This window comes from Vanessa cardui, chromosome 19 (genome assembly GCF_905220365.1).
Source record: "Vanessa cardui chromosome 19, ilVanCard2.1, whole genome shotgun sequence".
NCBI lineage: Eukaryota > Metazoa > Arthropoda > Insecta > Lepidoptera > Nymphalidae > Vanessa > Vanessa cardui.
This window is the reverse complement of record NC_061141.1, coordinates 9115057-9137078: the sequence shown is the minus strand read 5'-3', so window position 1 is coordinate 9137078 and position 22022 is coordinate 9115057. Positions and strand designations below refer to the sequence as shown.

At 32.4% G+C, this 22022-nt stretch overlaps 1 protein-coding gene across 2 annotated transcripts in view; it reads left to right on the top strand.

Moving 5' to 3' along the window:
* Nucleotides 1–22022, top strand: part of LOC124537889 — a 36690-nt gene that overhangs the window by 10165 nt on the left and 4503 nt on the right. Inside the window, exons 1-6 of one of the 2 annotated variants that reach the window (XM_047114849.1) lie at nucleotides 3124–3240; nucleotides 17438–19348; nucleotides 19429–19710; nucleotides 19799–20102; nucleotides 20960–21247; nucleotides 21582–21753. In XM_047114849.1, coding sequence (XP_046970805.1) covers nucleotides 17439–19348; nucleotides 19429–19710; nucleotides 19799–20102; nucleotides 20960–21247; nucleotides 21582–21753 — 2956 coding nt within the window. In that variant the 5' untranslated portion in view covers nucleotides 3124–3240; nucleotide 17438. Of the gene's footprint in view, nucleotides 1–3123; nucleotides 3241–17437; nucleotides 19349–19428; nucleotides 19711–19798; nucleotides 20103–20959; nucleotides 21248–21581; nucleotides 21754–22022 lie in introns of those variants that run through there. The other variant, XM_047114848.1, reaches the window with a different exon arrangement.

The window sequence follows — 22022 nt, the reverse complement described above, 5'->3', positions numbered from 1 at the left end:
TCATACAATCAACTAACAATAGTTTCACTATCTATTCTGATATAGACGGACAATATGAACATACGGTAACTAGGTTAAAAAATTACAATAAATTTAATCTAACGAAATCTGGATAACAAAGAGACGGTCAAATATTCAACATGCTTGTCAAACTTGTAATGACAACTTTATATAGAATAGAACTTCATATTTTTATAAAATTACTTTTTTATTCCATTTGCTGTCGAAACGCTTGGCCCTTGGAGTAGTGGTGCAAAAAGCTTCGTCAAAAGTATAACAGCTCGCCTATTCACTCCACTGGTGACAGGAGGGCTGGTTCGTTTTTTGCCCAGAGGATCGGAATTGCGATTCAACGGGGAAATGCTGCTAGCATTCTTGCCACCATTCCACGCGGTCAAGATTTATATAGCAACTAGTTTTAGTTCATATTTGTATATATTTAAGCATTTATTATGTTACTAAAAGAACTTCAAGAAATATCCTACAATACAAATCATATTTATAATATTGTATCGTGTACGGAAATTGTGTTAGGTGTTATGTATAACACGCTACGCTTTTCACACAAAGCATCCTGTAAAAGTAACCCTTGTAATCGAAGTGGATATCAAAATTGACATGATTATCTACACGTACGAGATAAAGTAGATAGATTATGTTATTTTACATAATATAATTGTTAGATCAGACGTTCCCACACAAAAAACATATCTATTGTTAATTTTTGGGTAATATTATTACATTCAAATGTATACAATTATGCGATGTTAAAACATATTATGTTTACCGACCTCTTTATGATGATAATATATACGCATCTTTAAAAAAAACCTAGTGACTATGAATGACCAAATCTTTAACAAAGACTTCTATTTGTTCCACTACCCTGCTAAAGTAGGTTGACGTGGCAAATATTATAAATTCATTTGAATTTTAACGTAGATTTTCTCACGAGGAGAGATGAATTATAAACATAAATAAAGCACTTGAAAACTGTGCTTGTATGGGTTTAAATCCACAGTGAGCACTGAGCCATCTCGGCTCAAGTACTTATTATTATTTAACTTAAAATGTATACTTACTTACTCACTTTGGTACAGGCAATTTTATATTATAGCAAAAACAATTTATAATATGTTAACAATGAATGCTAGAAACAGAAACTTGAATTAAATGTGTTAGAATATTTTATTTATCTCCTCCATAAATCTCTACAAATAAATAAAGATTTTATGTAATTATCAAATAAATTACTTCCAATGATCGGGCTTAACCACGGAACCGCTGCGATGAGCTTAAACCCTAATTAATACTTTTTTCGTTCATCCCTAAAGAGTATTAGTATGGGGTAAGGATTTGAATCCGAATTCTTAGATTTTGGACTTTTATTTGTACATATCTAAAAAAATAAACAATATTATTTATGAGAGAAATTTCAGACCTAGAGGGTTACTATCGATGTGTTGTTTCATTGAACAGTCAGCAAAATAATTAATTATTAAGAACATATCTTCGAAAACCCAGAAGAGTATGTCTTGGAAACTAACTTTTATGTTAAATTCCGATATCTACACTAGACTATCGTTACTCCCTATAAAATATAAAAAGCGACAGATACACGCTAAAATTGTAAAATGAAAAATGTTATAGAATTCAACATAAAAATAACTCAATGCATTCGAAGTTTCGGGTATAGACAGTATGATATTATTACATAACAACGAAAGTCATCAATATAAAACATATGTTTTTGTTTACATAACGATACTAATCCACCCGAGTGAAACCAGTGTTGCACTAATATGTAAATAATGATGTTTTGATCACAAGGTGTCATCGATTCGTCCAAGTGATAGTTAAGTGCAGGAAATATCAGTCAATTGAATTCCGTGTGAAAGTAATGATTTACGTTTCTCAACCAAGTGTGAATTATTGTAAACAAAACTTAATTAGTACCAAATCGTTATACAATGTACGTATATACTACTAGTCGCGGCTTCGCTTGCGTTTTATGAGCTGATTATTATCATCTGCGGCACTATGTCCTTTCTTGGAGATAAATGTTGCTTCGTAGCAAATATCCGTTCAATGGTTTGACAGAGAAAGGGAGACAGAGAAACAGAGTTACTTTCACGGTTAATTTTAATCAAAATTACAGGTTGTTACTTGAGCAAGTTCCACTTGTTTTCAAATCTCGTGCTTTGCGGTAAGGAAAACCATCGTAAGAAAACCCGCACGTGTCGGTTAAATTTCTTTTACACATCAAATGTGTAATGTTAGCTCCATACCTTCTTTCTTTTATATATTATTGTTAAAGAATTAAAATTCAAGAAAAATAAATGTAATTCTTTACGATACATAAAAAAAAATTACACTAATTTATTGTTAAAATTAAACAACCATTTAAATAACACGTGCCAGTATCACAATCACATCAGAATAGATGTCGTCCTCTGCCCATCTGCTTACAGAGTAAGAAAAAAATGCGATTGTATTGACTATTATATATGCATTGCTAACAACTAAGTAACTAGGAAAACTGTGCATGAATTTCAATTGAGTGACCAAAGTTATCATAATCGCAACAGATGTAATTTAGAGCAATCGAGAACGAGGCATAGCAGGTGCCATTTAAATTTTACGATTTGTAAAAGAAATAAATTATAAGTGTCGGAAAGTACTAATATCACTATGGATAGCAAAAACATTTTCTACATATTTTATATCCGATCAAACTCGTTATTCAAATTATACTGAATAATTTAACAGCTTTATATCAATTGTATTTGTAAAATTAGGCGTGATTAAATAAATTTTAATATTTTCTACTATTTAAAGTATTTTAGTATGAATGAAGTATCTCTCATACGTCCAGATATTAATCTTCATTTGACGATGAGTGAATTGAACAGTTATATATATACAACAAAAAACAATAACAAATTATGAAAACAAAACAAAAGATACAATAAAAACTATTTACAAAACAATAACAAATTTAATTGAAATGTAAATTCAATCCGCAGCAATGATGATCGCGAACTTTTTTTCTAACCGTACCGTTGAGACAGAGATGCGAATAGTGTGAGTGAGATGGCATGAGTATAGTCGTCATTTACAATACTGGCACGGATTAACGCAGAGATTGACGGTGCTTCAATTATAACACGCAAGTATAAAATGTGCAAGAAAAAATATTTTGTGGTCGGAAAATGAACGAGTACGAACTTGGATAACATTGTAAGTACTTTAATTGATTAATGTAATTAAGTCGTGCGACACGATCGCTTGTCTATAGGTAACATAGGTGACCTCGATATATCATAGACAATATCGTACACGGGAGTCGGCACGAGTCGTAACCGTTACTGAATCGTATGTTGCATAATTAATAGATACTTTTTACACGCTGATTTTATTTTTTTTAATTTACACTCATAGCAAAGGTTGTGTAAAATAGTGACTGTTTCTTATAAATTGTTTACTGTTACGAATCCAATAAGGATAAGTAGCACTAAAATGTTATGTTGTTTAGTATGAAAATTTAATGACTCCTGTAAATAAAACCCACATTAATCAACTATGATATACTTTTCTATTAAAAATCTATCGAGTACTGTCAGACTAGGCAAGTTCAATCGAGAGAGCAAGTTAAGAATTATAGTGATTAAAAGCGCCCTGCTGTGCCACTCCTGTTTATAATCTGTCATATAAATTCTTAAATAGGTTTTTGATAAAGAAATACAGAGAGTTCCCAGATTAAAAAGTCTGCAGGATTAACTTTTCATTTCTGACAAGATAAAACCTATGAGCTGTGACATTAAATATCAAAAGTATTTCTTTTATTTTAACTGTTATTGTTACAAATAATATGATTTCATTATTGCGAGTAATAAATAAACATATTTTATAGAAGACACATATTCCAAACGTCTTCTCAATATCTCGATTGTTATTTGATATCTACGAATGAAAAAAATCCACATAATTTTTAAAATAAGACATTGAATAGTTGAATCGATTGGAACAACAGTACCAAAATCAACAATTTTAAAAATCGAACGCCATTCTCGATAATGATTCGATTACATTTGAGACTTCCCCATCCCTAACCACCAGCGCCTCCGTGCCATCGATGCTACGTGTTCGGAATTCAAACCGATTCATCGGAATTCTAAAATGGCTGTCTGTCACACCGGCTCATGTACCCTACGTACCAACAACTAAACTTAAATAGTGAGGAATACGTAAATGATTTCTAAGTAAATCCCATATTTATTCCGTACAATTGCTTCTTGGTCGCAGAATAAATCAAGATGTTTTCTTGTATTTTCTATATTAAAACATAATACCATTAGAAATATGACATGTTACTTGCAATGACATTGCTAGATAAATATTTATGAATAGCTTATGAATCATATAATGTCCTGAGAGGATAATAGCTGTTATGCGATTATGTATTTACTTGTATAGGACATAATATGTAATAATATGACTAATCGCAATAAGCAGTAAAGCTCATGAAAACAAAAAGTGACAATATTTGTCTATTTTTAATTGACTACATTTGACAATTTTTCTTCACTGAATTTTAGTTTTCTTAATTGTCTAAATTAAAATTATTCTTTACTCACACATACATAATATAGTGCGCAGTATAGGTACATATGTATATCGATACATATGTATTTTCCTTGTTATTTAAAGTATAAAACTTTCATGTTGGCAACCCTGGATTTAATATTCTAAGCTTAAGTATTAGTATTCTAATACAGAGCTAGACCGGCAGGTGATCTCTACGGCATTTATTTCACATTCCAAACATTTATCTTGATCAGTAAGTACAAACGAACGCAGTTCTGTTATGTGACGAGTTGCTAAATTCATTGAATATTCATATTGCGATAATTTTAATAAATGATAATGTAAAATATTTTGACAGCTATTTGACAGTTCATTTATTAAATGACAGCTAATGACGTTTGAATCAAATTAGTGATTTTTTTATTTTAATTAATTCATATTTTAATAATAATAGTACCTAAATGACATTAAATTATTAGTTTTTAAACGCTTATTCGATTTTATCTGATCTAGAATGAACTAGGCGAGGTATCTTGCAGTGATAACAGCTTTTAAATATTACTTTTCCTGACAAAATAAACGACGGACGATTTTAAAGATGGCGACTGAGAGAACGAATGGGATTCGATTGTTGAAAATTAAATAGCTGATATCATTTAGCTTGTCTATGACTGTAGCCTTCGAATATGTAGAAAACAAACAATGTACACAATTCAACGATCTTGAAATGTTCTTATTTTTGTTTGAGATTAGATTAGAAATTGATGTGATACGTGAAATGAATTTGAGTAATGATACATGTACTGATATAGATTTAAAATTTTATAACATTTCGAAATAGATGAAGTATATAAATAAAATCAACTGCTTGTATTCCCTTAGTCCATAATCTTCCTCTTCTCTTGAGGTTTAAAGTTCCAATACAAGCTGATGGATAAGCATGAAGGAGATTTCTATCCGAAATATGAAGGCTGTCTCACGATGTCGAGGCAGGATGAATTGTTGACACAACCAAACATTTTAAACTTTTGTGAATCCTGCCATGAATCCAGAAACTTCGATTATTCCATTCGATTCCATTCGATATTTAGAACAGATAAAAAACCTTCGATCAATATTGTAGACATAGATATTAGGTACAGATGCATTCCATAATGTGTTAGATTGGAATATATGTGATATACACGATTCCCACAATTATCACTTCTATACCGGATACTCATACAATTCATGACTTGAAACTCGTTCGGAAATCTAGAACACGGGAAGTGAGTACAACTCTTCTCTTCGACACTTGGGCACAAATCATTTTCCGAACAAGTGTTATATTTTCTATACCATTAATGCATGAATGTTGAAAAAAATATTGACAGTGAGTACGAAGCTTAAAAATGGCAAGAAAGTTGATAATATGAATTTTTAATAATGTACATTAATACAGATATTGTTGAAAAACATTAGTGTTATATAAAGGTACATACATTCTCATGTAATGCCCCTTACTGGACAAAGGCCTCAAAGTAGTAGATCTTCGGCAAATCGTACTTCTGTCGAGTTTACCTCTTTTCAATAACAAGATACACGTATCTGTACGCATTGAATCGAAGTAAGTAAGCAAAAAGGTTCTGTTATGTGCAGACTCCTCTTTTTCCCAGTGGGCATTTTGGGCAAGAATCCAGGGCCCCGCGATCGAAAGGGGACCTCACTTCAAGTAAAAAGATCTGCATATTTTCAAAATAAAAATTCTTACTTTTCGATAAATAAATAATTTGGTATTTCAAGAAAGCATTATTCAGAAGAACTATGAAAGTTTATTTTTCTAGTCTAACAAATTAGTGTTCTGTCAAAGTCATAGGGGGCCCCATTATCTTGTTATGCCCAGGGCCTCCAATAGGTTAGACGTCCCTGGTCACGTGTATTTTCTTTTTTGTTCACAATTGTACTTCAGCGTTTGTCACTAGATTCGCTAACGACGAAACAGGCGCATGTTTATTAGTAGCGAGTTACATGTTGGTGGTCACGTCACGTTACGTAATGTACGCTACTTGATCGATTGTGCTAAATCCGGTAGAGCTATCAATGTTCTCAGTATACACTTTCTTTATTTTAGTGATGTTCAAGAAATGTTGTCGATGATTTTTGTCGATTTACTTTCATAGCTAGAATTTGAAGTTTTTTTGTTCCACTTTAAAAATAAAATATTGTTGATATATTTTAACTGGATTTTTACCTTTTGTAAAACTAGTTATCGGACACAGATAAGAATGACATATTATTTTATTCATTTTTTATTCGACTGCTTAAAAAATACATATACACACAAAAGCAGACTACATACGTTCTAAAGAAGTCCCTAATTTTACCTCTTTTTTTTATTTATGCATTTGACCCACGTGAAGTCCGTCAAATCTGTCCTTACGGGATAAATATTTAGACCCCTTGAGGTATGTAATTATGTTACACACAAATTGAAATATCAAACGACAATTGTAATAAATCCCATAGCTAGACAACCACATAATTACTGATTAAACGTTGATCACAATACAGCATAAGAGCTACTAGCGAACATTAAAATAGTTAAAGCATTACCCATTAATATAAACGCACGTGCAAATACCATCAAAGTGATTAACCCCCATATTGAGAGACAAAGAGCATTCTTGCGGTAAACTGAGACACACATACATGTTATCGATACATTTTTAAAACAATCCAAATTAATATCAAACATAATGATATCATCACCTCACTGACGTGATAAAACATTTGGTACTCAGTAAGGAGCTCCAATCTAAATCAAATTAACTTTATTTATTCAAAATATAATTTAATTTATATTTATAAGCTGCCTTTAATCTTATGTGGATCATGTCACGCACACTAAGATATTTTAAACATAGAATGAAGCAATCGTCTTACAAAAAAGGTTTTACTAATAATAATTGATGTGTCCAATCCATGCCATCAGCCCATTTCCGTCCACTGCTGGACATAGGCCTCTCCAATTGCACGCCACTGAGATCGTTCTTGAGCTATTCGCATCCAGCTCCTGCCAGCCGTCTTGCGTAAAATTCATGTGTATAACTAGCGAAAGAATTTTTACAGTAAATATATTAATAATATGATATATTTCTATATACCACTAGCAATTTTCCATAGCACGGCAACATGACAATACGAAATTTATATAAATTAAATATATACATATATTTAGAATGTTACTATAGTCCTAGATTAATTTAACTAGAGAACAACATAATATATAACGAGACACGCAAGAAAACAACGATCGACTTGCCTCCACCTGTAACTGACAGAAACGGTCTTAGCCTTATAGAAAAAAAAATGAAAATGTCAAACGTTTGCGCGGGAAGCCGGGAACTCCATACACGGCTAGACATCTGCTGAAGAATAAATTGTTCATTACACAGTTCGCAGCTGCGGGCTAAATGTCAAAGCTTTAATTGAAAGCCAAGGTTTCTACTTGGTACTTCTAGTCTTTAATAGAATAATTGTTACTGGTTGGTTTCAGAGATGTTTTTGATAGCGCTTTGTGTTTTTACATTATGACGATGTAAGGAAAAGTTAATATTTCTTACAGCGTCATTGTCTATGGGTGATGGTGACCACTTACCATCAGGTGATCCATATGCTCGTCCGCCAACTTATACCATTAAAAAAAACCAACGCCTATAAACAAAGGCGTCAGTCATATATAGCGTTCCTTGCATCAACCAACCTGCTATGGAACACGTTACACGGCCTTACTCATCCTTTAAACGGGAACACAAAAATACTAAGTATTGCCGTTTCGCGGTAAAATATGCGATGATTGTATGATACCTCAGGTGGGCGTGTGCAAACCCCTCCCATCAAGTAAATCAGTACCACAATGCATAATATTATAATACTCTTAAAAGTATATTCAATCGATATTAATGTTTATTTTTATGTTACTTACTGTAAATGAAAATTCAATTAAACAACGAACAACTTAGTTTAATCATCGCCTAAAAAACAAACAGCACACAAGATGATATTTGATTCGTATATGAGAGATAATCCGTTACTAATAATTAACTCTTCTACAAGGTTGTACGTAGTTGAGCTGAGATGGCCCAGTGGTTAGAACGCGTGCATCTTAACCGATGATTGCGGGTTCAAATCCTGGCAAGCACCACTTTATATATGTGCTTAATTTGTGATTATTATATATTAATCATCTCCTGCTCGGCGGTGAAGGAAAACATCGTGAGGAAACCTGCATGTGACTAATTTCATCGAAATTCTGCCACATGTGCATTCCACCAACCCGCATTGGAAGAGCGTAGTGGAATATGTTCCAAACCCTCTCCTTAATGGAAGAGGAGGCCTTAGTCCAGCAGTGGGAGATTTACAGGCTGTTACTTTACTTTACAAGGTTGTATTGTTTTGTGAACAAACACGGTTCCGGTAGCTTGTAAAATAATCTCTGGATTACTAGCTGTGCCTCGCGACTCCACATTTTGTTGTTCCCAGAATACGTAAATCGAAATTCATATATGTATATTGTATATCTATACTCATCCCCGGCTAACAGGTCGCCTCTTGCAAAATTTCGTAACAATAAGGTCAATGGCTTCATCGTGTAAACATATACAAACAATCTTTATATATAAGGTATAATATTTGTTCTTTACATTACTAATCAACAAATCAGTTAACAATTGCGAAAACCAAATATTGATAGCGAGTTTCAATAAAACGGAACGACAAATAAAAACGTCTTATCTAGAAAGTAACGATGAAACGTTACACAATAAAAAAAAGCATAATCCAATTATTAAATGCATAATCGGAAGTTCATACGCCCACACGAGTCAGAATGAGTTAACTATGGACACGTGCGAGACCGCTGTGTTTTTTATACAAGTTTATCAAACATATGGCACCGACGCGTGCCTTATAAGCGTTAGGGTAATGGTGCATTAAACATATATACACATATACAGTAGCAAAGTTTGTTTCTATAAGTTCATAACGTTTGGCATCATGTTATTACGTTTTTTTAACACATACAAACAAAATCACACACATGTAATTCCGTAATGCAACAATTTGAATCGAAAATAATACAATACCTACTAATTTTATGAAAGAGCAATCTTTCATAAAATTAATAGGTATTGTATTATAGTAATTTTTGAATTGTTCAGATAACTTACTTGGTGGTAGTTCTTTGTGCTAGCCCGTCTGGGTAGGTACCACCCACTCATCAGTTATTCTTCCGCCAAATAACAGTACTCAGTATTGTTGTGTTCCGGTTTGAAGGGTGAGTGAGCCAGTGTAACTACAGGCACAATGGACATAACATCTTAGTTCCAAGGTTGGTGGCACATTGAATATGTAAAGAATAGTTAATATTTCTTACAGCGTCATTGTGTATGGTTGATGGTGACCATTTATCATCAGGTGGCCCATATGCTCGTCCGCCAACTTATTCCATAAAAAAAAAAACTTTCCGAAAAGGGGTTAGACTTTAGACCAACATTACAGATACAGAACGTTACTTTAATATTTGAAGTTTTAATCTTAATGTCCCGTTTTTCCGTTTTCTTTTGGTTCTCCTCAGGTCAGAGTATTTTATTTTCCGATTCCGTAGTGTTTAATTTAACAAGCAATAAGTAAATAATGCTTCTATATTGAATAAAGGAGTTTGATTTGTTTTGATTTTAATAGGAATAGTAGTTATACGCGAAAAAAGATACTTATTTAAAAAAAAATCCAAAATTTGATCCGTACCTACAGATCATTTTAGATTATTCCAATTATATTGCAATTAATAAAACGTGATTAATTACACTATGTTTTCCTATTTTGAAAATCTTTTGATTTGTTTGATATATTCATAATTTATTATAACAATCAGTAGTCATTATACAAACTGTATACTAGATACAATAAAAAAAACTAAACTAAAGACCTTGTAAACTATTTACATGATAGTTAAAAGATACAATCACATTCATCGTCAATATAGATAAAGAAAAAATCATACAAAAGTTCCTTTGTAAAGGTTAATTACACCCAAGTGTATCTCGTTTTACGTAATACACGTTACTTTCACTACACACGCCATTGGGCGCGGAAGTCCCAACTCTAGTACTACGTGGAATGGAACGCAACAGTAATGGACAGATGTTAGAGAACCGGTAAGCGACGGGAATGCACCAAAGGGAACCGACGACGTCTTTATACAGGCTGTTCATAAATTGTAGATTCCATTTTCAAAAATATATATATCATTGATTAGAGCCGGAAACGCTACTATGATTATAAATACATATGTAAATATGAGAATTTTATTTTAATCAAATAATCTATATTAATATTATAAATGTGAAAGTAACGTCTGTCTCTGTCGCTCTTTCACGACCAAACCGCTGAAACGAATCTGATGAAATTTGGTATGAAGCAAACTTGAAATCCAAGAAAGGATATATATTAACGAAAACCCTGATACGCGAGCGAAGCCGCGGGCCACTACTAGTTATAAATAAAGCAATAAACAACAGTCAACTAAGTCATACTTATTCATACAAATCTACATACATAACAAGTTAATATTTCTGCGTTTCTTATGCTAATTAATTTGTAACGATTGCGTGATCGCCTATTCAAGTGTTGAAAGTTGCATACGAACAGACAATAGCTGCCACAGAGTATAAATGAAGCAATATGTCACTTCGAAGTCAATCTGTCAACATTGATTCAACATGGCTGCCATGCAAATTATACAAATACTCCTTTGACTAATATTAACAAATATTCGACGCATCTGTGTAAATTTAATAAGAGAAATAATTTAAGTGATTGACGCAAATGGAATATATAATTACTGTTATAACAGTCGAGTCATACTTCTTACATAGTAACTGCGATGTATTCAATCAAAATAATAGTGAAAACTTTTCGTTCGCCCTGTATAAACGTCCCATCAAACGAGGGGTGATAAGGGGCGATACTTCCACGCCAAAAAGCGGAACTTGATCACACCTGGCCGTAACTATAGAGATGAAATCACTACACGGTGTCTCGATCGATATTATGTAACGGATTTTCATTCAATGGTGTTATTTGTGTGAATATTTTTTTACGTAATGGAATGGAGGATAGGTAGCAAATGGGCCACCTGGTGGTAAGTGGTCACTACCGCTTGTAGATATTAAGCATTCCTTACCAATGAGCCACCCATCTTAACTTTGAGAGATGATCCCATATGCTTGTAGTTCTGGCTCACTTAACCTTCATACCAGTAAACACTACAAAGTATTGCTGTTGATGAGTACTACCTAGACAGGTTTGAACAAGGTAAGCTATCTCTCAAACATTGATGAAATAAATGAAATACCTAATATAATTTTATATAACTTTTTTTATAAGTTTTAACCGATATAATGAAATAGAAATTAAACGAAACCTTTGAATAGTGAACATAAAAATTCAAATTACTTACATTTATAACTAATGCCCGTTTTTAAGATTAAGCCCGGACAAAAAAAAATATGTATTTTTTGTGTAAATTGTAAATAGTTTTAACTTTTGAAATCACAAAATTAATTAATTGAATTGTGTGGAGTAGAAAGAGTTGTGCCATTAAATTTTTATACGTTAGTAGACGTAACGACGTTAAAAAACGTAAAATATGTTGTTGTCATACTATTACTTAAAAAAATAAACAAATGAATTAATTAAAGAATGAAAGTTTTTGTGTGAATTTGTTTATACACAAATTAAACATTAAATAACCATACAATGTACAGTTAACGTGAGCATTTTTGCTACGAACTCTTTATAAACAAAATAATAATTTAAACATTAATCAAAAAACGTAATAACTATTATTTCATAATAATTAACTGCATAGTAATCTGAAGTAACTTTTGAAATTTGTCAATGTAACTATTCAGACCAGAGCATTGTGAATGGTTTAATTTCTTTGTAAAAATATCTAATTATATTCGAACAGTAGGTATTATTGGATGTTTATTCGTAAAAAAATTCCAAAATAGTGTTTACATTAAACTTATCTCAAACTCAATTTCGATAAAAACGAATGACTGCATAAAATTGAAACATAAGAAAACGTCATTATCCGTGTTCGAAATTAAATTTCCAATATTTCACGAAAAATAGGGACATGTGTGTGGCAAGGGCGCGTGCGATACAGCCAAGCGTGGCGTATGGCAGACGAGCAGATGACACGCGACCGTTAAACCAGCTGCAAGAATGGACGCCATTTACGACTTATGCTATTTTTTATACCATTTCGCGTTTCTCGATAAACAATAATAATAGTTAACCTTGTCATAGTTAGTTAAGTCAGGTGTGCATACCAAGCCTTATACGGTTTTTATACACAACGTGAAGATGATTATATGTTTATAAATAGTTTTAATTAAGAAATTGGCACGCGTGTTTGGGTTGCGATTAAAATTCAAATTACTTAAAGATGTTTTTAACAATAATCCCTGGCATTGACCTCTTCAAGGTCGATTCACAACATTGTCTACCAAAAGAGTATTTGAAGTGCTTAAATCAAAAACATTGTTGAAAATTAAACTAAAGTAGATTTTGGATCGTAATAAAAATTAAAAAAAAAATCTAATTGACTGAAAACTGGCTATATTTTTTGCGACATTAGACACTATAAATAAAAAAAAACTTGACTAAAGGTTTTGAAAAGGGACATGTATAGTATGTAGGTGTGTTTGTATTACAAAATATGTAACAATTATTTATTTCTTACAAATGCAACTGGTCACGGACGCATCTCTAGTGGAGCGCGGTAAATGTGCCATCTCTTTAATTTGGTCATGCTTTCGCTTCACGATCATTACTATTTATGACGTATGTTTGCTCTGATTCTTGATTCAATTACAACAAAAAAGTTGAATCATAATTTAACTTGTACGTTTACCTACTTACACGATTATAACATAAGATATACATTTGTTAATGTCAATGTAATTACTTTATAAATATTGTTAAAATACTCATTACTTCAAACTATATAATTATGAAGCAAGTTATTATATATATATAACGAAATCAAGTTGTGTCGGTCGCTTCATTAATACGTAATTATAGAATTTATAAAGATATATTACCTACTTTTATTATGACACAGAAATCACTTTACGTGGTAAAAACACATCAATCAACGTTGAAACATAATATCTGTCATTAGTAATAGATTAAATAAAATCCATCCTGTGATTTGCACGGATAGGCAATATGTATTAAAATAAGTTATTAAACTATCTTTAATACTTGATAACGTGCCAGACTCATTGCGTGATGATTATAACAATTAATTTCTCACATCATTCGAAATAAATAAATTATAATAGTATAACTAAGTAAAAAGGCTATTGTATCTTTTGTTTGAAATCGTATTGGATCTTTCAGGTTAATTTATTTTCAGAAAAAAATGTTTATATATTATTAAGAACAACATATTAATAATTCTAAAGACTAATTATAAATAACCTGGAAAGATGATTTTAGAATAATCAAAAAAAGCAAAAATTGTCATTTAAATTCAATGTCAAACAATGTTTGAACCACTCATTGTTAGCATTGAAGCGTATCTAAATGTACCAGGGAGACAGAAAGCGGAGGAAGTATACAAGGGCCTTACGAGGTAAGGTCAAAGACTTTGTGATAAAATTCCTTGATACTTTTTAAATTGCTTGCTCGTGTTTTATCTTATCCTAGTAGGGACTATAATTGTAAATATGTATATGAAATATATTTGATGAGATAGATAAAAATAGATTATTTTTTTGTCTCTGATTATTTTATATTATCAATGACACTTATATACTACTTACTAAATAAACTACTTTTGTTTAGTTATTACCAGTCACTGCACGTGACTTCGGCGGGCTCACTCTCGAATTTTATAATATAAGTTAAGATTCGAAGTAAAAACGAATGACGCGATCAAGATCAAAAACATATTTTTAATTACGCCTTAAGAATTTAAATCACAAATATATTTGTTTCTTTCTTTTGTCTATGTTTGTTTCTTTCAGTTATAAACATATAACGTACTCGATCTATCGGTTACCCCGCATCCCCTATAATTCCATTCCACATAGGCATAGACGTGAGATGCATAGCTTTTTAATAACTATTACTACTTTTTAATAAAGAGATATTTAAGAATATAGTAATCGTTCCTAGTTTTATTAACATCCATGGTAAAGCTTCTAAATTCAAACGGTTACTGACTACTTTGACGTTTATAGTTTGGGTTCTTCAACCCATGTGAGTAGAACTTTAAAGATCAACAGAGTTAAGAGCTAGTCATTAGTCCAACGAGGCAGTTTTATACGCGATAATTAGTATAAGAAATCTTACGAAAAAGCATACTTCAACGCGACTTAGAAAGGAATTTTAAAACCATGAACATTTCTTAAATAACTTGTTTACTCCATATGAAGTACAAGCAAACTCGACTTAAACAATTAACATCAGACAAGTATGACGAAATAATCCAGCTTTGTGCGCTAATTATTAAAAATATTTCCAAGTAATTAACGGTCGTTAGTGTGTACGCGCCACCATTAGTACTGAACTGATAGTTTGCGCAACTTAGGTCACTTGCAATGCGTAATACAGACTCATCATCATTAAATATATGTTTAAATGAGCTTTGAGAACGAAAAAAAATTGTAATAAAAAATATAAAGCTTTAAGAATTAGACAAATTATTCCGCATACATATAGGCTTATGACTGAGAATATACAGCCACCAAAGAATGTATAAATGATAACCTCTTTCGTCGTTATAGTGACGTTAAAAAAAGTAACAGCATATATGTCCCACTGTTGGGCTGAAATCCTCTCACTTTTTTTTACACGTGGACAAATTTCATTGAAATAATCCAGCATTAAAACAAATTAAGTACATGTAAATTAAGGTGCTCCCTTGGTTTTGAACTTACAATCATCATTTCACGATACATTCTTTCTACCCATTGGGCCATGTATTGTTGGTCTTATTTATGCTTATAAAACAACTTATATTAAAAATATTATAAGTAGATGAAAGTATATCAGTTTGAAACCGCAACATTCGGCTAAGATTTACTTGTATAGCCATTGTGACATTTCAACTATTGGCTTATGAACATGTCAAATTCCTTAGCAATTTGATTATTGCCAAAGCATTGTTTCCATGCACAATTCTTTATAACGAAATTATCGAGCAATTATATCGACGTAAGGTCAAAATATAACTAGTTTTAACTTATGAAATATTCGTAAAAGAATAATTAGCGTAAAATTAGTTTTATTAGACTTTGATTTTATATATTTTTATATCGAAAAGAATGTATAAAATTTTTCAAGAAATTTTATCTAATAAAAACATTATATTATCTATATGAATCATTTATCCAATGAGAAGTGAAATTACTCATCGCAGATCGCAGGTGTGTTGCCATTATTGCAAAATCTAAACTATAATCTAATATAACTATATAAACTCTAATTTTGGACATTGACAAAACTAAGCTAGATTACCAAGCTAAATTTATAATTCGAATGCTTAGGTTCGAACAGATTAAAAAAAATTAACCACATACGAAATACGGAACGCAATTTGTGACATAGAGATTTTAATTTAGACAATGATTCATTAAAAAGGTGTTTAGTTCATTACAGGTTTATTGAAATTGGCTGAATGATGATCGTTGAAGATATCCGGGAAAAAAATGCTGAACACATCTCTACAGATGTATTTATGACACACCTTTAGTGACTATAGGTTTAAATACTGTCGTCCAGACAACGGATGGGCTAAAGTTTAGTTCACAGCAGTGCCTGGATGACTGCTAGTATTTCAATAAATTTGAAAGATGAAACAAACAAACAAAATTTAAATTTAGAATGTCTACACAAACTTAACTCCTTACTGTGGTTGTCTCACTAAGAATCTTCTCAATAACAAATCTTAAATCATGTTTAATATTTATGAAATCAATTTCATTGTCTTAGTTTTTTTCTTATTTTAATTTCGGTTAATTTAATTTAACGTAGCAAGATTGACCGGCAGAGCTTGCTTAGTTGGCGTTAAGTCTTTTACCGTTCAATTGTTTTTGATCAATAAAATTTAAATAAAGAATAGATATTGCGTACGTGCCTGCGGTCGCTACTGTCTTGTGTTTTACTCGATTCAAATTGACTATCATTACAAATAAGTAACACTTTGTTATTGTGATTCATATCTTGACTCAGACAAACCGCAAGCTAGCCTTATTTAACTTAGGAAAGAGATTATTTTGTAACAATCGATTATGAATCCTAATACAACTATATATAGTCTCATATTGTATGTTACTAGCAATTAGTACGTTTAAGCGTTTACTATGAGAATACGCAAAGTCCCAGTTGCTACGTCAAAGGCATACGAGGGGCGAAATCAATGCTTAGTGTTTGAACTTCGAATAATGCACTCATACAATAGAAGCTGCAACGGTTTTAAACATCTGCTCGAAGCGTGTTTACAATGTTAAATGTTGCTTGTGACCGAATAATAATAACTTCTCACCTAATAATTTGACCCATCAATTCGGATTGTTGCTATGTTGGAATGCATCGTGTATTAAATATGTAGTTATATTTTGATCATAAGGAAAGAGCCGACACGCATCACGCGTCGTGCATTCTCGGCCTATCCCCGGCTATAATGGACCAAGAAATTACGTCATTCGAAGTTTAAACCGATCATTACACCCGTCACCTTCAATTTTCCCACGAGTCATTTACCTAAGTCTTTGTTTTTTTTTGTTCACAGGATGTCAAATTTTCAACGAACAAGAAGCAAAGTTTGGTGGGGTGACGCATCGCCAAATATTGGCAGTCCGGTGGCTCAACCCGAGTGGAACCAAAACAATCGGAGAGATGAACAAGAGTGGGAGCCTCAGCTTCCTCATTGGATAGCTAATCAGCCCGAACAAAGGAACAATAGCCACGATAATTTGGCGCGCGCGAATAATATGCCAAATCAATGGCCTCTTCGACACGGCAGTCCCGGCAGTCATAAGAGCCAAGATTCAGGATTCTCAGACTCCGATAGCTCTCCGCCAACATCTCAGTATTATTCTTCCCCTGAAAGTAGTGATAAAAATAAATCAACAAATAGCAGCGACTCGAATAATAATGAAAATGTAACTGTTAAACAAGCCAACGACTTTTTAAATAATAAAGACGTTGTCGACAGTTCGAACGTGTCTGATAATGCTAGTAGTGCTACTCCTACACCTAAGCCTAGATTGAGAAGTAGTAGTGTAATTCAGACTCCTTACGATTTACAAAAATATTGTGAAATTCATAAAGATGAGGAACATATGGAATTATTAAAAGATAAAGATGATAATAACGCAGAAACTAAATATCCAGCTCCGAGAAATATTAACGACGATAAACAAAATTTAGATAAAGTTACAAAAACTTATGAGAACAATTTAAATTCAAATTCTACAAAAAATGTTAAAAGTATAATGTCAAACAATAACGTTCAAAACATTACAATAAACCATAACGAGAATACTCCAAATACGAGTGCAATAGAAGCTGATACCAAAGATATATCTGTAAAGAATTTAAATATTTTAAGCCCTTCTAAGAAGTATCCAGTTAAGAAATTAATATCGAGTCCTGACACTGACAGCCCTAAAGCAATCAAATTAGCGAAAGTAAAAGATTTAGAGACGAACAAAAATAAATCAGATGACAGTATCGAATATATAAAACTATGTCACGATAATGAAATCGCAGTCAACAATCAGCCAAGGGTTCGCACGCCGATAACTAACGTATCGTATGTTCCGACCGAAAGAATATCTTCAGCAAGATCTGAATTTAGACGTAGTACGTCAAATGAGGAAAACATTCCTATTTCCACTACTCCTAAATTTCAAAGGAATAGATTAAATCAGTCACTTAACTTTGAAGGGCAGAGATTAGATCAACAAATATTAGACATTCAAGATGGTTATCGTTCTTTGGGTTACATAGATGAAGATGAACTAGCTAAACCAAAAATGGTATATCCAAAAGAACAAATGCACAAACCAACTAAAGCTTTGTTGGGAAAAAATATAATGGATAGCCTTCACTTGAAGCCTACAAAAAAGGTCGGTCCCAAAGCGAAACATCGAACAAAAGGGGAGAAAGTCAAGGAGCCATTCAAATTATTTGCCTCGAAAAAGGAGAAACCTGGCGTTGTTGACAACAAGGCTGGCGGAGTTTTAAATGGAAGCCGAGTGCCATCACTGGGCTTACCTCGTACATGCGAACAAAATTCCTGGGTCATTGTTGGATATCCAGAAGAACATGAAATGTTAATACCAAACTACAATGAACGACTCGTGTCTACAGAAAGTGATGCAAATTTAAAAGAAAAAGATAAATTTTCGGAAACTAATGGTAACGCCAAAAATGGTAGACTAACGCCGCCCCCACAGTTTCAAGATAAACAAAAGATTCCATACGACACAGATTCGAAATCAAACAAAGATTTATCGCACGATTCTAAAAGAGAAAAGTTAAAATTTGAAGATATAAATTTCATGGACGTTCAGTTAGACTTAGCATGTACATCGACACCAAAAATGCTTGCACCTCACGAGTTTATGAATGGTGTAAAGAGTAGCAATAAGAAAACTCCTCGGAGAGTCAACCTTTTAGAAAATTTCAACAGCGGGTAAGTTGCTCTCATTATCAAAAGTATTTAATTATTAAAGTTCTTCCAATAAAGCATTCTAATAATGATTATTGTTTTAGGTTAATTTTAAACAACCGCAACGAGATATTGTACAGAGAAAGAAGCATAGATCAGACAACATTAGAAAGGTTGTGTGAAAGAAAACCGGAACCAGTGCAGTACTGGCTGTGCGATCTGGTCGGTTCATGTGAGAACGAATGTATGACGACACTTCAAAGTAAACCCCTCGGAGCTGAGATGAAAGCATTGGTATCAGCTAGTTCAGCCACAATTACCGGTAATATAAAAAAGGTGCAGACACACGGGCAGATCATAGTACACCAATATAGTGATGTGATAAGGTATATATAAAAACGTTTTTTTTTTTTTTAATAATAAAAAATAAGGATTTTTTAAAATCAGAATTTATAACGAATTATTTTATTTTAGACAAATTGAATCACAACAGACTACGGAGGAACAAATATGTCTCCTCGTAGCGAATATCAATGAATTCGTACTGGCTCACAGCATCACGTTGAATACGAAACCTCCGGGAGAAACGCCAGAGAGATGGGACAAAATCAAACTTTCCCTCCAAATTTACCTACAAAAACTAATAGATATCGGAGAAGATGTGAAAATTGAACTCAATGAAAGTAAACCCGAATGGAGTTTAGTTCAGAAACATTTGGATACATTGATCGAAATATTTCTAGAAACAACCAAAGCGGTTTTAGTTCAGCAAATGAAGGTTAGTACCGTATTTATTAATGTAATTCTTCAGTATCCATTTCCGTTCATTTCTTTCGTTCATTATCCATTCTTCTTTATCCATTATCGAAAGAATACTTTTAACGGATTTCACAATTTCATATTTAAAATCATTTAACATTTCCCATAAAATAAGAAAGTTAAAATAATATTTCTAGTTTGTTCATAAAAACAAAAAATTACTACTAACATAAGTCACTAATTGGCCATACAATCAAAACGTAATAGTTTTAATTGAAATCTAATACGGTTAACGACTAGTGAATGCATCGTTGGAATAAATAGCTGAGATATAATCTCGCAATTTACATAAACAAGTGGATATTTAATATCGTAGGAATGCAATATTCGATAGAGTATAGTGTTATGGCCAATTCTATGTTCTGTAATCCCGATTACATATTTTATGCTCAGTGAATTCCGAAACTGGAAAACATCGTGTTGCGTTTGCTATCTACTTCCTTGTAAACACAAATTTACAAGTTTTTTTTTTTTTTTCGTTAATTGAGCTCAGGCAAAAGTACAAACCATAAAGCCATTAGCATAAGTATTGTATTATGTAATTTTAATAATAATAGACATTTTGATGTATTCTTGTATATTGTTACAAGTGACTAGACGAATGGTCGATTTAAAAATATTCATATGGCTTTTAGGCGTTAATGGACACCGATCAATTTTGCCTTTTTCTCATAAGATAGAATAGCATTCGAGATAACAACTTCGATATTCAAAAACAATCATAATTGTGGGAACGTTTATCTATTCTAAAACAATCTCAAATTCAATTCTTTATTTATCAATGCAAGTATTTAATCACAAATTATTTATTTTTAGACACTAGTGTCAATAATCGAAGAACCGCCATCAGACATGATCCTAAAAAGCACACTCACATCTATCGGTCATTTAGCGATGCTCACTGGAAACACAGAGAATTCATTGCACGAAAAGTGTGCTAAGATCATGAAGAATGTTACTGAGTTACCGTTCGTGGACTGTGGAGTGCCCAGGGCTCTGTTAACGGCCATAATTGAGACCAAAAAGAGCTCAATAAAGGCGCTGTCTCTGAGAGCGCTCGCAACGGTCTGCGTCAACGGGGATGCGGTCAAGCAATTTGAAGAGGTAAGTTATAATTGAATCGGATTCTTGTATTCCGCATACCAAACTTAATTTACTATTCTTTGTAGTTTTAATTGGGCTTGGTAATAAATAAGCCACTTGGGCGGACATTTCACGATTTATTATAAAGTATTTATTTTATAAATTCGCTGAAGGAGGTTACGCAAAAATTGCATGTATTTAATTGTACATTTCATTAATATATAAATAGTGCGAAATTACAGTTTTTACTTCAAATAATTTCTTTATTTTTTTCTATGTTAAAATTGATGCTTCAATATTAAGAACAATTATAACTTGTTCCGTCAAGAAATAAACATAAACGATTATTTTTCAGGGTGGTGGTATAGAAATACTATCAGACATTCTCTCGGACAAATCGAACCCGGAACCCCAGATGCGAGAAGCCATCACTGTTTTAACACAGATCACTGCGCCCTGGCTGAGAGGTCACTATGACCTAACACAGCTGCATGTGTTTTTGAAAAGCATCGTTGCAAATATTACTGGTAAGTTGGAATATAATAATACATTTAATTTATAAATTTAAACCATTCGATAACCGAAATATAATAATACATTTTAATTCATAAATTTAAAGCCGTGATAACCGTGTCCGACCACACATATGTTGACAAATGTCGAAGAAAGCATGTTTAATGTTTAACAACATACAATACTGACGCGCCTTGTTTTCCAACAAGTGTACATCAATATAACATTCGATATATGAGTATATAATTATGTATATTATAACATTAATCTTTTAAAAAAGTAG